The 12,398-nt window shown below is 37.2% G+C and overlaps 1 protein-coding gene across 1 annotated transcript in view; it reads left to right on the forward strand.

Annotated features, from left to right (window-relative positions):
- LOC127786622 (protein ENHANCED DISEASE RESISTANCE 2-like) overlaps positions 1 to 12,398 on the forward strand; it is a gene marked incomplete at its 3' end in the record, with an annotated part of 46,407 nt that overhangs the window by 14,580 nt on the left and 19,429 nt on the right. The window contains 8 exon segments of the mRNA XM_052314129.1: positions 1,432 to 1,485; positions 2,105 to 2,170; positions 2,722 to 2,828; positions 4,223 to 4,290; positions 4,371 to 4,487; positions 4,656 to 4,696; positions 4,799 to 4,899; positions 7,076 to 7,171. Of these exon segments, the coding sequence (XP_052170089.1) occupies positions 1,432 to 1,485; positions 2,105 to 2,170; positions 2,722 to 2,828; positions 4,223 to 4,290; positions 4,371 to 4,487; positions 4,656 to 4,696; positions 4,799 to 4,899; positions 7,076 to 7,171 (650 nt within the window).

Here is a 12,398-nt window from a genome sequence, read left to right on the forward strand (position 1 = left end):
TTGTTTTGTGAACAATGTGTGACCAACTTGTCCCTGAATATATCCAAAGCCCTTTAATGTAATATTGAATCTAGTAAACCATGCTCTAGGAGATTGTTTTAATCCATAGAGTGATTTCTTAAGCTTGCATACCTTGTTATCACCTTTTTCAATTCCAGGGGGCATTCTCATAAACACTTCTTCCTCTAGGTTTCTATTTAGAAATGCATTCTTGATGTCCATTTGATAAAGTTCCGAGTCTAGATTAACTGTAAGAGATAGAAGTACCTTAATTGAATTCATCTTGGCTACCAGTGCAGGACATTTCTTCATAATCAATCCCATATGTTTGGGTGCAACCCTAAGCCATCAATCTTGCTTTGTATCTCTCAATCTCCCCAACAGGCTTGAACTTTACAGAGAATATCCATTTACAACCCACAATTTTCTTCCCTTTGGGGAAACTCAACCACTTCCCATGTTTTATTTTCCAAAAGTGCTCTCATCTCTTCATCCACAGTAGCATTAGGCCATTCTATCTATCCCTATCAACATATATTGTCTAGAACCCATAATAAGAATATTCAACGATTTTTATGCTAGTTGTTGGCTACCTAACAAGAGTAAGGTTCTCCCTTGCGACTAGAAAGTCAGGGGTTTGAGTTGTGGAAACATCCTCACAAAAAAAGCACGGGGAATGCTATGTATAAATATGACATATCCTTGACTCTCTTAAAGCAAGGAGCCTCATGCATTGGGCGGCACCCTTTTTTTAAGTCAACTACTTAATGCAACTCTCCTTCTTCATTTGGTTTGGGACTGACTGTGATAAAGAATAATACCTTTAACAATAGTAGTCTCTATCCATCTTTCAGCCAAAAAAAAAAAATAAAAAAAAATGAAGTGTCTATCCCCACAATAATTGACTTGTAGGCAACAAAATGATTTATTCTGCACTTAGTAAAGCTGAGATTTGTATGGTTGTTTAAAATTTATGATCTTGTTACCATGTGGTAATGATTTTTTCGTTCTTAATTTCTTTCATTGGATTGGGTTGAGTTGCCATGTCCTGATTTTTCTGTTTTATCTTTAAATTTGTGTTGAATTGCTACTTAATATTGGTATGTTGATAAATTATTAAGTTTTCATGGGATCAAAGTTTAATGAGATTGTAGTCTGATAAAGGCAATTGTTATTTGGGTGCCTGTTATAATTCTGAAAACAGGTCTTCGTCCCAAGCTGTGGACCCTGACTCTCTTGATCTGACATATAAGCATAGTAATTTATGCCCTCAATATATTCAGAAACACTGCCATGCGATCATTGTCTTGGAGGCAAACAAATTTTCTGTGTTCAATTTTGATTTCTGTGCAAGTGATTTTGATTTTGTATGTTTATCTTCATGGGCATTTGCTAAATGCTTCTTTTTTTGGTTTGCCTGTCCCTTCACAGATGGTTTACGTTCTGTCTGTATACAACAAGAGAGAGAAGTACCATCGGATTACGGTATGTAATCCTTTCTGTCTTTTATAAAATTTGAAAAAGATATTATTGCTACCGTATCTGTTGGTCACACAAATTCCAAGGGGAAAGTAAATTAAAGAGTTTTCTGTTTTTCATAATATTTTGTAGCCAAAGAGATTGCTATTACTAACTTTTATCTATATAAAAAATACCCGAGCAGGATGTTTAGCATTTTTTGTGGTAGCCAAAGAGATTGTTATTACACTTTGAGTTTCTTTCCTTTTTCTTTGTCATTTTCTTGGAGTTGGACTGTCTCACATTGTTGGGAAATGACCTGTGTAACATCATGTATGTATAAATTACATCAAGAACCATAAAGAATCTTTCACTGTAATCTATGGGTTCCATTTCTGTTACTCCAAGACTCCAAGTGGTACTCTGCTTTGCTGGAATGACATTAGTTTAGGGCGACTTGCCAATTAAAAAAAAAGACCTTAATTTATGGTTCATTTGGTACATCTTTGGAAATGGAAGTCTGGAGGAATGTGGAGGACTTCATTATGTTCTACCCGATCTTTTTTAAAGTTTCATGATATGTTTGTATATTTATATGTATATTGCAGACTGGTGTAAATTTACATTGGTTCTGTTTGTATTTCAGATGGCAGCGTTTAACATTCAGGAGGCTCTTATCTGGAAAGAAAAAATTGAATTTATCATGGATCAGGTTTATTTTCTTAGGCTACATTCCCCCTTCTAGGTCCTTCATAACAAAGATATCAATAAATTGATAAATACAAAGTCAATAAGCATGTAAATAGACAATAGTTGATTACACAACTAAGTGCAAGGGAAAATATGTTTCTGGCTTTTCACATCTTTTGTTGTGTTGCTTTACCATATAATCAAACAACAACAAGAACAGCATATCAAGCCTTTATCCCACTATGTGAGGTTGGCTACATGAATCCTAAATTTCCCTTTGTCTAGAATTCATGTTTGTTTTTTGATCCAATGAGTTTTATGTTAGCTGCTGGCTACCTAATGCAACCCTCCCCCTTTATCTGGGCTCAGGACCGGCTGTAGATAAAATTCCACTGGTGGATTTTTGCTTTACCTTGTAATCACTAAGGTGAAAAGTATTTTGGCAAATCTTACTGATGCTCATCCTCCTGTACTGTTCTATGAGCACATGATGTTCTTTGTCTGCATATAGGTCTATAATCTTTTCATTCTACCAATGCATACACCTGCAACTGATTACATAATGATTATTAGCAGCATCAGGGGTCACTACATGGAAATGGCAACAAATACATATCTTTCGAATACAAATCTGGAATTGAGAATGGGAGGAAATCTTCCTCTTCCGATCATGAAAGCCAGTAAGTGCCTAAATTATTTTGTTTGCTGTGTGCTTAATGGTTGGTAATGGTGGGTGCAATCTTGATGCCAGTGTCATAATAATTAGACAATCCATGTACACTCTGACAGAAACTCTTTTTTCTCCTTCCCCTCATGGCTGGAGGTCATTTTCTTCCTCAGTGAAATGTTGATTGTGAAATAGGGTGTCAATATTAGCAATTGCTAGTGTCTTGGGGTAATGAATAATGATAATAATAATCCTATTTTACTTACCATAAAAGGATCAGAGTTATCGATTGCAGTCTGCTCTGATTTTGAAGTCAGTGGAGCTTTGGGGCATGGAATTGTTAGAGAAATTAGAGGGGAGGAACATTTGTTGGAGCAGAAGTTATCTGTTAAAATTGTGAGTGTGTGTTAAATGCATAAACAACCAAAGCACATTATCATATTCTAGTGAGGATGCTAAAGCTTGCGAAAATAATGGCACAGTGGAACCTGAAATTGCTCCTGAAAGCTTAAAAATGAAACTGTTGCTTTTCTATGCAGAGTCCTACAAGCGGGAGTTGGACTTGGACTGCTTTAATGAATTCCTAATATCAATGCTGTGGCTCAGAGTCAATATAATGCAGATAATTATAGGTGAACTTAGATGAACCTGCAGAATTATTGCCAGGATGTCTGGGTCCCTTGCTCCAAATGAACACTTGTGGCACAAGCAAGTTAAGATGGGTTCCTGTCCTGGTCATGTCTTGTATTCCCAGAGTTGACTTAGGACAGCACTTTGTAAGGTGGACGTTTGATCTGTATACTATGACATTGGATGATGGTTTTAGTGTGTAAAGTTGAAGTAAGAAAGGGGTTCATGCAGATCTCAAGGTTGGCAGATGGATTGAAGAATTATCATATTATGGCTAATCAATAATGATAAACTATGGAGGAGAAAGGAAGTGTGTGTGCGCATGTGGGGGGTTTCTTTACTGATGTGCCCTCACTGTTACTTTATCCCACAAATTTTTTAAAAAAAGAGAAAGAAAAGATCAAAAGAAAAATAATCAGGTAGGCATTTTTAGAACTATTCAGAGAGCAAGGAACACCTTTCTTGAATGTCGGGTTGGCCCTCACTGGCTTCCTTAACAAGCCCTCATGCCTCCGTTGCACTGTCTTACTCATAGAAGTTGCCAAATTGACCCCAAATGCTGAATTATAGCTTGGAGATTTTTATGAAAAAATGACAATGTTCTTAGATGATCCATGATTGGAGTTTTGTATTATTTTTATTGTTTCAGTTTCTTGGGGACACAACTATTTCTTGTTGCACTCTTATTTTTCTGTTATAATGACTCTTGATAGCACTTTTTTCATACGACATGTTTCAGTTTTGATTTTTTTTTTGTTTTTAACTTCTAATCTCTAGGTTTAGTGTGCAAGAGGATGAAGATGATTCTAATGCAAATTTGATGCGGAGAACAACTATTGGAAATGGTTGCTCCTATTCTTTTTTTTTTTGTGCCCTCATTTAGTGCAATCCTTGGCTGCATTTCTTAATCAGTGTCCTCTTTTAGGTCCTCCTGAATCGATATTTGACTGGACAATGGGACTAGACTCAGATTTGTCAAACCAGAATACCAGCAATCAAGCATTCTCTAGAAAACATTGGCGTCTTCTTCAATGCCAAAATGGTTAGTTGATTTGTACTTCTGTTATTTCACATCTGAATGCTTGCTGCATCTTAATTCATAACAGGCTAGTCAAGTGAAAGCTGGGATAATTTAATTTTTGAACATGTCTTAGTGGTGTCAGTCCCCGTTATTGAATTTTTTTTTTTTTTTTTTGCTGGTTAACTGCAGGACTTCGCATTTTTGAAGAGCCTCCTGAAGTTGATTTACTCGTATGGAGTTGTTCTTTGATTTGTTGCAGCAGCATAGCTTGATTCGCATATGCAATTTGTTGTTTCAGGGCATACACCTCATGTAAGGTTTTCTTCATGCAGCCCAAAAGCTGTAGTAAAGCGATGAAGGCTGTAGGGGTTGTGGAGGCTACATGTGAAGAAATATTTGAGCTTGTTATGAGCATGGATGCAACACGGTTTGAGTGAGTTCTCTTTTGTTAGTTTTAAGATTTTAATGTGGCAATTATCATCAGGAAGATGTTTTTTGGTATATTTTTTATGGTATGTTTCAGTGACTAGACCTTATAAGCAATTCAAAAGTTGTCAGCTCTTGGTTATTGAGTTTGTTTAGAACTATGGATTTTGGATATGCTGTGAACCTGGCACCCATTATTCATAGATTAGATACGGAATTAGTGGCCTTATTGTTATAATCTGTCACACTGTTTCCAAAATTTGGTGCAATTAAGTTATTCATTAGCTGGAAAATGTTGAAAATGGTGCCATTAAAGATTTAGAGCCTCTAATGTCAGTGTGAAATGGTACACAATATGTTTATACAGTAGGCGACTTTCTCTATAACAAGGGTAATTTGTTATACTTAAATGAGCAAAGTTACAATCATATATTGGTTCTGTTTTGACAGTGTGTATATCAGTAGTCTGACTGACTGGCTTTTAAATTGCTTCCTGATGATAAAAACATGTCAAGTAATTCTTTTTGTTGGGCCTGAAATCATGTCCAAACATATATATATTGAACTGGTTTGTTCTAAGTTTCAGAAGTTTTGGTGAGTTTATATTTTAAGATTTTTGGGACTTATTTAATGAATCTTTCAATTTTTAATGAGATAAGTTTTCATAGTTATGTTATTTAGGATAAAAAAAATAAGGGTGGAATCTACAGATTGGTAGTATTTCATATAATTGATGTTTTCACCGCAATTTTCTACCTACTGTGCATTTGTTAGGATCTTATTTTGGCTTTTCCATAATTAATGTCTAGAATGATTTTATTTATTTCAATCTTGTTACATCTCGACTTATTGTGAAACCCATCAAGCTTAATTATACATAAAATAACCCTTTTTTTCCATGTATAATCTAAAACCTTGATTTTGGGCATAAGGTATCTGTTGTATTAGACTCACTGGATTAGGCATATAATAGACAAAACAAATCTTTCTCAATCTCTTACCCACTCTCGTATCAACAGTATAAGAGATAACATAAACAGAAATGAAGAGAATTGAAAGAACAGAACATTAAATGAAATCAAACCAAACAAGAAGCCAGTGATTATCCTAGTTCGGATTGCAAGAGATGCAACCCTACATCCAACAGTCAAACACCCCTAAGAGCAGTCTTTTATTGCCAAGAATTATCAGTACAACAGCTTCTTGATCTCTCTCTTCTATACCCGCTGACATCAAACCTTCGCTCACCAAGATTACAAAGTTATCTCAAAACACTAGCTTTTCTCTCAGAACGAAACAGCACTCATTTCAATAGAATGAGAAAATCGTACCAACCGGCTACCCCTTGCCCTCTATTTATAATAGGGGCAGACATCCCAATGAAACTAATTGGAATTTAGATAATTTCGGTTTGACCCTCAAACTTACACTAATTACATTTAGGGTATAATTTCCAACCGCCTATCTAGACCTTAGCCGCTTTATGCCACTGCCTTCACTGATCTTCTAGGTTAACTCGAGGCAAACATATCAACAGTATCTTTATTTAGCAAAAGGGTAACGCTTATAAATTAAATACAAAATTCAGTTAATGATGAATAATTGATTCAACATTCATATAGTGGTAAATAATTTACTTAATCCCCATATTCTCTGTATATTTTTATGTTTCTAAATTATCATTATAATGGAACAATTATTAATTTAATAGTTCTTAGTATTTATTTAGGCACAAAATTATCACAGGCATTGCACATGTACACTGCCCCTAGTTAGAGTGTATATATATATATATGTATATATGCCATGATATTTCACTTTTAGGGTGGGGGCAAATATTACTTATCCCTGATATGCCACCCTGAGGCTTGGTTGTTGAGTATAAGTCTATTATCTTAATGGACTTGTTTGAGGGTAGAAAGACACATTGTCACAGTGAATTTTCTCCATACGTTCTTGTTTTGAGATATTGTCCTGGTAGACTGTTATCTAAAACTTTTTGAAAATTTGATATTTGGGCATATATTCCAGTGGATGGCCATAATAAATTCAACTTTGTTTCTGGTGATTTCATAGCTCTTAGGTCTGAGATTTGATTGGTGTACTAAATTATGATATTATTTATGCTTCCTACATTTTTTTGTTGATTTTCTTGCTGTGGCATTCTCCTGTGTGTTGTGTAGGTGGGACTGCAGTTTCCAATATGGTAGCTTAGTTGAGGAGGTGGATGGACATACTGCAATACTCTATCACAGACTGCAGTTAGACTGGTTCTCAATGTAATAATCTTCCTTAATATAAAAAACTTGCTTGTCTAATCTGAATGCAATTTAGCTATTGCATTTATGGTAACATTGAGGTTATGTGGTGACTTCATTGACTCAGGTGCTAAACTTGTTAAATCAAGGCTCTGATACATAGATTTCTTTGTGCTAAACTTGTTAAATCAGTTTCCAATATGGTAAGATTGGGGTTATGTGCTAAACTTGTTAAATCAGGTGCTTGTGTGCAATTTGTTGACAGATTTCTTTGTGGTAATTCAAATTTTCTTGTTTGATTTTGTCGGGGCCCTAGTGCTAACTGATGTTTCTTTAGAAGATAAAACTAGAAATTGAGAGAGAAATAATAAGAATTGAGGGGGGAAACAGATTGAAATTAGGGAGAACTGATAGAGATGAGGGGAGAATCTGAGAGAATGGGGGGAGAAAAATAGACAGAAGTTGGGGGAGAACAGAGAGAATTCAATAAACTTCATAATTCCAGTGTTCTAAAACGCGCTAGGCGCTAGTCAGGCACCCAACGGGGGCCTAGCGTCTAGGGCGCCTAGGAATTTTTTTTTTTTTTTTAATTTTTTTTTTTTTTGATGTTATTTAAGATGAACAAGCAACAAGAACAAGAAGATGATGCTTGCTGCTTGCTATAACTTGCTGCAAGGATGAAGATGGCATAGTAAGCAACAAGGAGCAAGGCAACAAGTCTAGGTCGCATTTGACAAGAGAGAGTGAACGACCCAAGTGGCGACAAGTCTAGGCCGTGTCGACGAGAGAGAGTGAATGACCCAGACGGTGACAAGTCCAGGCCGCATGAGACCCAAGCGGCTAGGCGCCGATTGAGCCCCATTAATCAGGCCGGCGCCTAGGGGGGCTGATTTGGCCTTAATTGTGGTGGCCAAGGGCCGCCTAGCGCCTAGGCGGCAGCCTTTTAGAACACTGCATAATTCATACATTTATATCCTCAGCCATGAGGGTTATGGGTATATATATAAGCAACCCACAATTCTATAGAGCAGTTACCACTCCTCCCCTAATAGTAACTGTTCCTTAATTACTACATAATCTCCTAAATCACTTCATAACTAAGAATAATTAGATAATAAAAGCAATAACTAACTACTTTTGCAAAATAAGTAAAAATAGAAATAAAAATAACAAGCTGGTCATGACATTTCCTCATCCTTAAAAGATTTCTCGTCCCCAAGAAATCTTAGCATTTGGCCTCACTTCTTCACCCAATCCCTGCTTTCTCTTTTTGATTCATCCTTCTTAGACCTTTCTTTCCAGTGATTTCCTTAATGGTGCCTGAACGATCAGCCAAGTCTGTTAGAACGAATGTTAACTTCTTTTTCCTCCTCGCTGGCTCTATCCAGTAAATCCTCCATTACTAGCTTTGCATTGACTTAGGGTCACAAATGAGGCGAGCCGTTCGTGAGCTTTGCATTGACTTCGACTCGATAAAACTCGTTCGAGTTCATTCGTTAAGGTAAATGAGCAGAAATTGAGCTTAACTTTGAAGCTCGATTTGTAAATGAGCCGACCTTGAGCTCAGTAAAGCTCGACTCGTTAGTTCACGAGCTAGCTCGATTAGAGACTCGTGAGCAGGTTCGATTAGAAGTTCGTGATTAGCTTGTGAAAATATGCTCGTTTATAAATATTTTAATAAATTTATTCATAATTTTATAAATATATTATTTTATGATTACAAAATATATGCATGTATAATATATTACATATATGTTTTATAAATATATTATTTAACATATATACATATACATCATCATTATAATTTTTATCATTTATGAGACATATCATCATTATAATTTATATCATTTATTAGATTTTGTGGGTCTCTCTCCCTAAGAAACCGTTCCTCTCTCTCCTCTCTTTTTCTCTTCCCATCGCCGCCTGTTCCTCTTTTTCTTCAGTAGTTTGCTTGTTCCTCTTCCCTTCACTGTCGTCTTCTCAACGCTGACCCTCTCACTGCTGACTGTCGCTGTATCGTCCCTCTTCGTCGCTTATTCCTCTTTTTCTCCAACAGTCTACATTTGCTTGTTCCTCTTCCCTTCATCGCCTTCCTCTCACCGTTGCCTCGCCTCTCGCTGTCGACCTTCTTGTTGCCGCCTCGCCTCTCTTCGTCGACCGCTGCTGCATCCTCTCTCTCCGTTGCCTCTTGTTGTCGTTGCACACCCCTCCATCTGTTACCGTCGCAACATAGCATCCTCTTTTAGTGGTGGCGAACCCGAGCTCGACTTGTCAACCGAATTGACGAGCTGAGCCTGAGTTGAGCTCCAACCAAGCTCGAGCTTGGTTCATGTTAACCAAGCTCGAGTTCGAGTCGAGCTTTTAGGCTCGAGCTTGAGCTCAGGTTTGCAAAGCCTCGATTGCAACCTTTCATTGACCTCAGGAAATGGAGAGGTACCTATTCTTTCAAGAATAGCAGGCGTGAAATCTTCAAGATTTAGAGTTGATGTAATCGTAATCTTCTCCAACGGTACAACATCTTTTGCTTCCTGCTTGCTGGTGTACCTCAAGGGTCCATCTTCAATCGATATCTCTTCCAATGGTGCCACAATGATTTTTCCTGCAATTGCCATTCCTTTCTTGGCATCCAATTCAGGATGTTCCTCAGCTTCTTGTAAGTCAGAAATCTGAGGAAGGACCCAACGCTTGCTTGAATCAATTCTACATTTGAACTTGAAAGAAATTCTACTGGTAGACTGAGTTGAAAGATCTTTAAAATCATAATCATTAAGTTGTCTAGTTTTTTATTTAACTCTTCCTTGAATACTTTCTCCAACAATTGAATTCTCTCAAGAGTTCCTTCGGCCATTTGCACAGTTCAAATTTTTTAAAATTCACTCTGAATAGAAATCTGAGGAAGGACCCTAGTGCCTGCTTGAATCAATTCTACATTAGAACTTGAAATAAATTCTGCTAGTAGACTGATTTGAAATCTCTTTGAAATCATAATCATTAAGTCGTCTAGCTTTTTATTTAACTCTTCCTTGAATACTTTCTTCAACGACTGAATTCTCTCAAGAGTTCCTTCAGCCATCTGCACAATTCAAATTCTTCAAAATTCACTCTGAAGAGCGACTATAATTGCTTCTAGTAATTCTGTAATTGCCTCTGATCCTTTTTCAGAAATTGGCTTGTCTTGCTTGCCTCCCAAAGTCTGGTCGGAAATGCCTAGATCCAGCCAAGAATCCAATAACTTGACACCAAATGTCAGGACCCTAGTCCTAAGTGATATTTCCTTAGAAGATAGAATTGAAAATTGAGGGAGAAATAGAAAGAATTGAGGGAGGAATGTATTGAAATTAGGGAGAACTGGCAAAGATGAGGGGAGAATCAGAGAGAATGGGGGAGAAAAATAGACAAAACTTGGGGAAGAATAGAGAGAATTCAATAAACTTGATGATTTATACATTGATATCCCTAGCCATGAGGATTATGGCTTTTCAGATTCTTAGATTTGGCAAGGGAATTCTCCTCTGAATTGGGGAGAATTGAGAAGGATTGAGGGGGGGGGGGGGGGGGGGGGGAGAGAGAGAGAGAGAGAGAATAGAAGAGGGAAGGGTTGAGAGAGAGAGAGAGAGAGAGAGAGAGAGAGAATTGAGGCGGGAAAAGTGAATTATCAATTGTATTCATGCATGCCTCAAAAGGGAGTGGGATTAGTTTGTTATATACTGATCCACCGCTTGGGAAAAGGTGCCAAAGGCAACCAAATTAAAAAATAGCATAACCACCTAACTACCAAACAACTTATTTAAGTAAGGCCTAAACTGCCTGTACAATGGGTAAATACCCCCCTGCCTTTATAATCGTAGGCACATGATATGGCTGTATATGTAGCCTATACAATTTGTAAATACCCCCCATGCCTTTATAATCGCAGGCACATGACATGGCTGTATATACAAGCAACCCACAATTGTATAGAACAGTTACCACTTGACCCAACATGTAGCGCGTGTGTAAAGAAAACACATAAAGAAACCCGTGAAACAATAAGTTTCAAGTACCCTTGAGAGAGCAAACTTCAACGACCAAAGTTGGACTCTCAACTAGGCGCAAGAACCGAAACTGCTTGTTGGAAAAAAAAAAAAAAAACCCGAACTAGTTTGCTGTAATTTATTGAATAATAAAATTGATTACAACCCTTAATTTCTAGGTATATTTATAGAGTTTGGCTAATCCATCTAATACTTGTAAATAAAATCCAACTAGAATCGTAATAGAAATAAAACCCTAATCAAACATGAAGTAGAATCCTAAATCAAGTATAATCCTAAAACTTATGAAGTTTCGCTACTGCTCCGGGCTGCCCGGTTTGGGTTATGTCAACTTTGGGCTGAGTCTTGATTGGTGACCGCATCATTCACTTCCACTTGAGAAGAATTCGTCCTTGAATTATTATCTGGGTATGATAACTCAACATCTGACAAATACAAAGAAAGATCAACAATATTAAAGGTTTTGAAAATACCCATATGATTAGGCAAATCCACAACATAAGTATTTTTATTGACCTTCTTTGTAATCTTGTGAGGATCATACTTCTTTGGCTTGAGTTTGTTTTGCTTTCTTGCTGGAATTCGTTCATTCTTCAAGAATATCATGACTTCATCTCCAATCTCAAATACCTTGTGCTTCCTATGCTTGTCAGTTGTTGCCTTGCACTTTTCATTCGCCTTGTGTAACTTTTGCTTGACATCCTCTTGAATCGCTTGAACTTGCTCGGCTATGTCACTAGTTGCAACACTGAAACCTAGTACCTTTAGCAACTTTACCAAATCCAATGCATGATTAGGAACTTTCATATATATGATGGAAATGGTGATCTTCTTGCTGAGCTATGCATGATGTTGTTGTAGGCAAATTCCGCTTGAGCTATGACTAGGTCCACATCTCTCCTTGCTCTTGGTCAATAATACCTTCCCATAACAGCTTTAATAGTCTTGTCCCTGCCAAGATGCCCTGCTAAGCCCCTACCATGCAAATCCTGAATAATTTTCTCACGAAGGGATGTGCAAGGGATGCACAGCTGATTTCCTTTCATGAGAAACCCATCATGCACATAGAAATCTCCTAACGGTTGCTGAGACATGCATTGTTCCCACACGTGTTTGAAATCATCGTCTGTCGCATATAATTCTTTCAAGCACTCAAACCTAACAATCTCAACACTAAGGGTCTTGATCAAATCTACACGCCTACTCAAAGTGTC

This window comes from Diospyros lotus, chromosome 12 (assembly GCF_014633365.1).
Source record: "Diospyros lotus cultivar Yz01 chromosome 12, ASM1463336v1, whole genome shotgun sequence".
Classification (NCBI taxonomy): Eukaryota; Viridiplantae; Streptophyta; class Magnoliopsida; order Ericales; family Ebenaceae; genus Diospyros; species Diospyros lotus.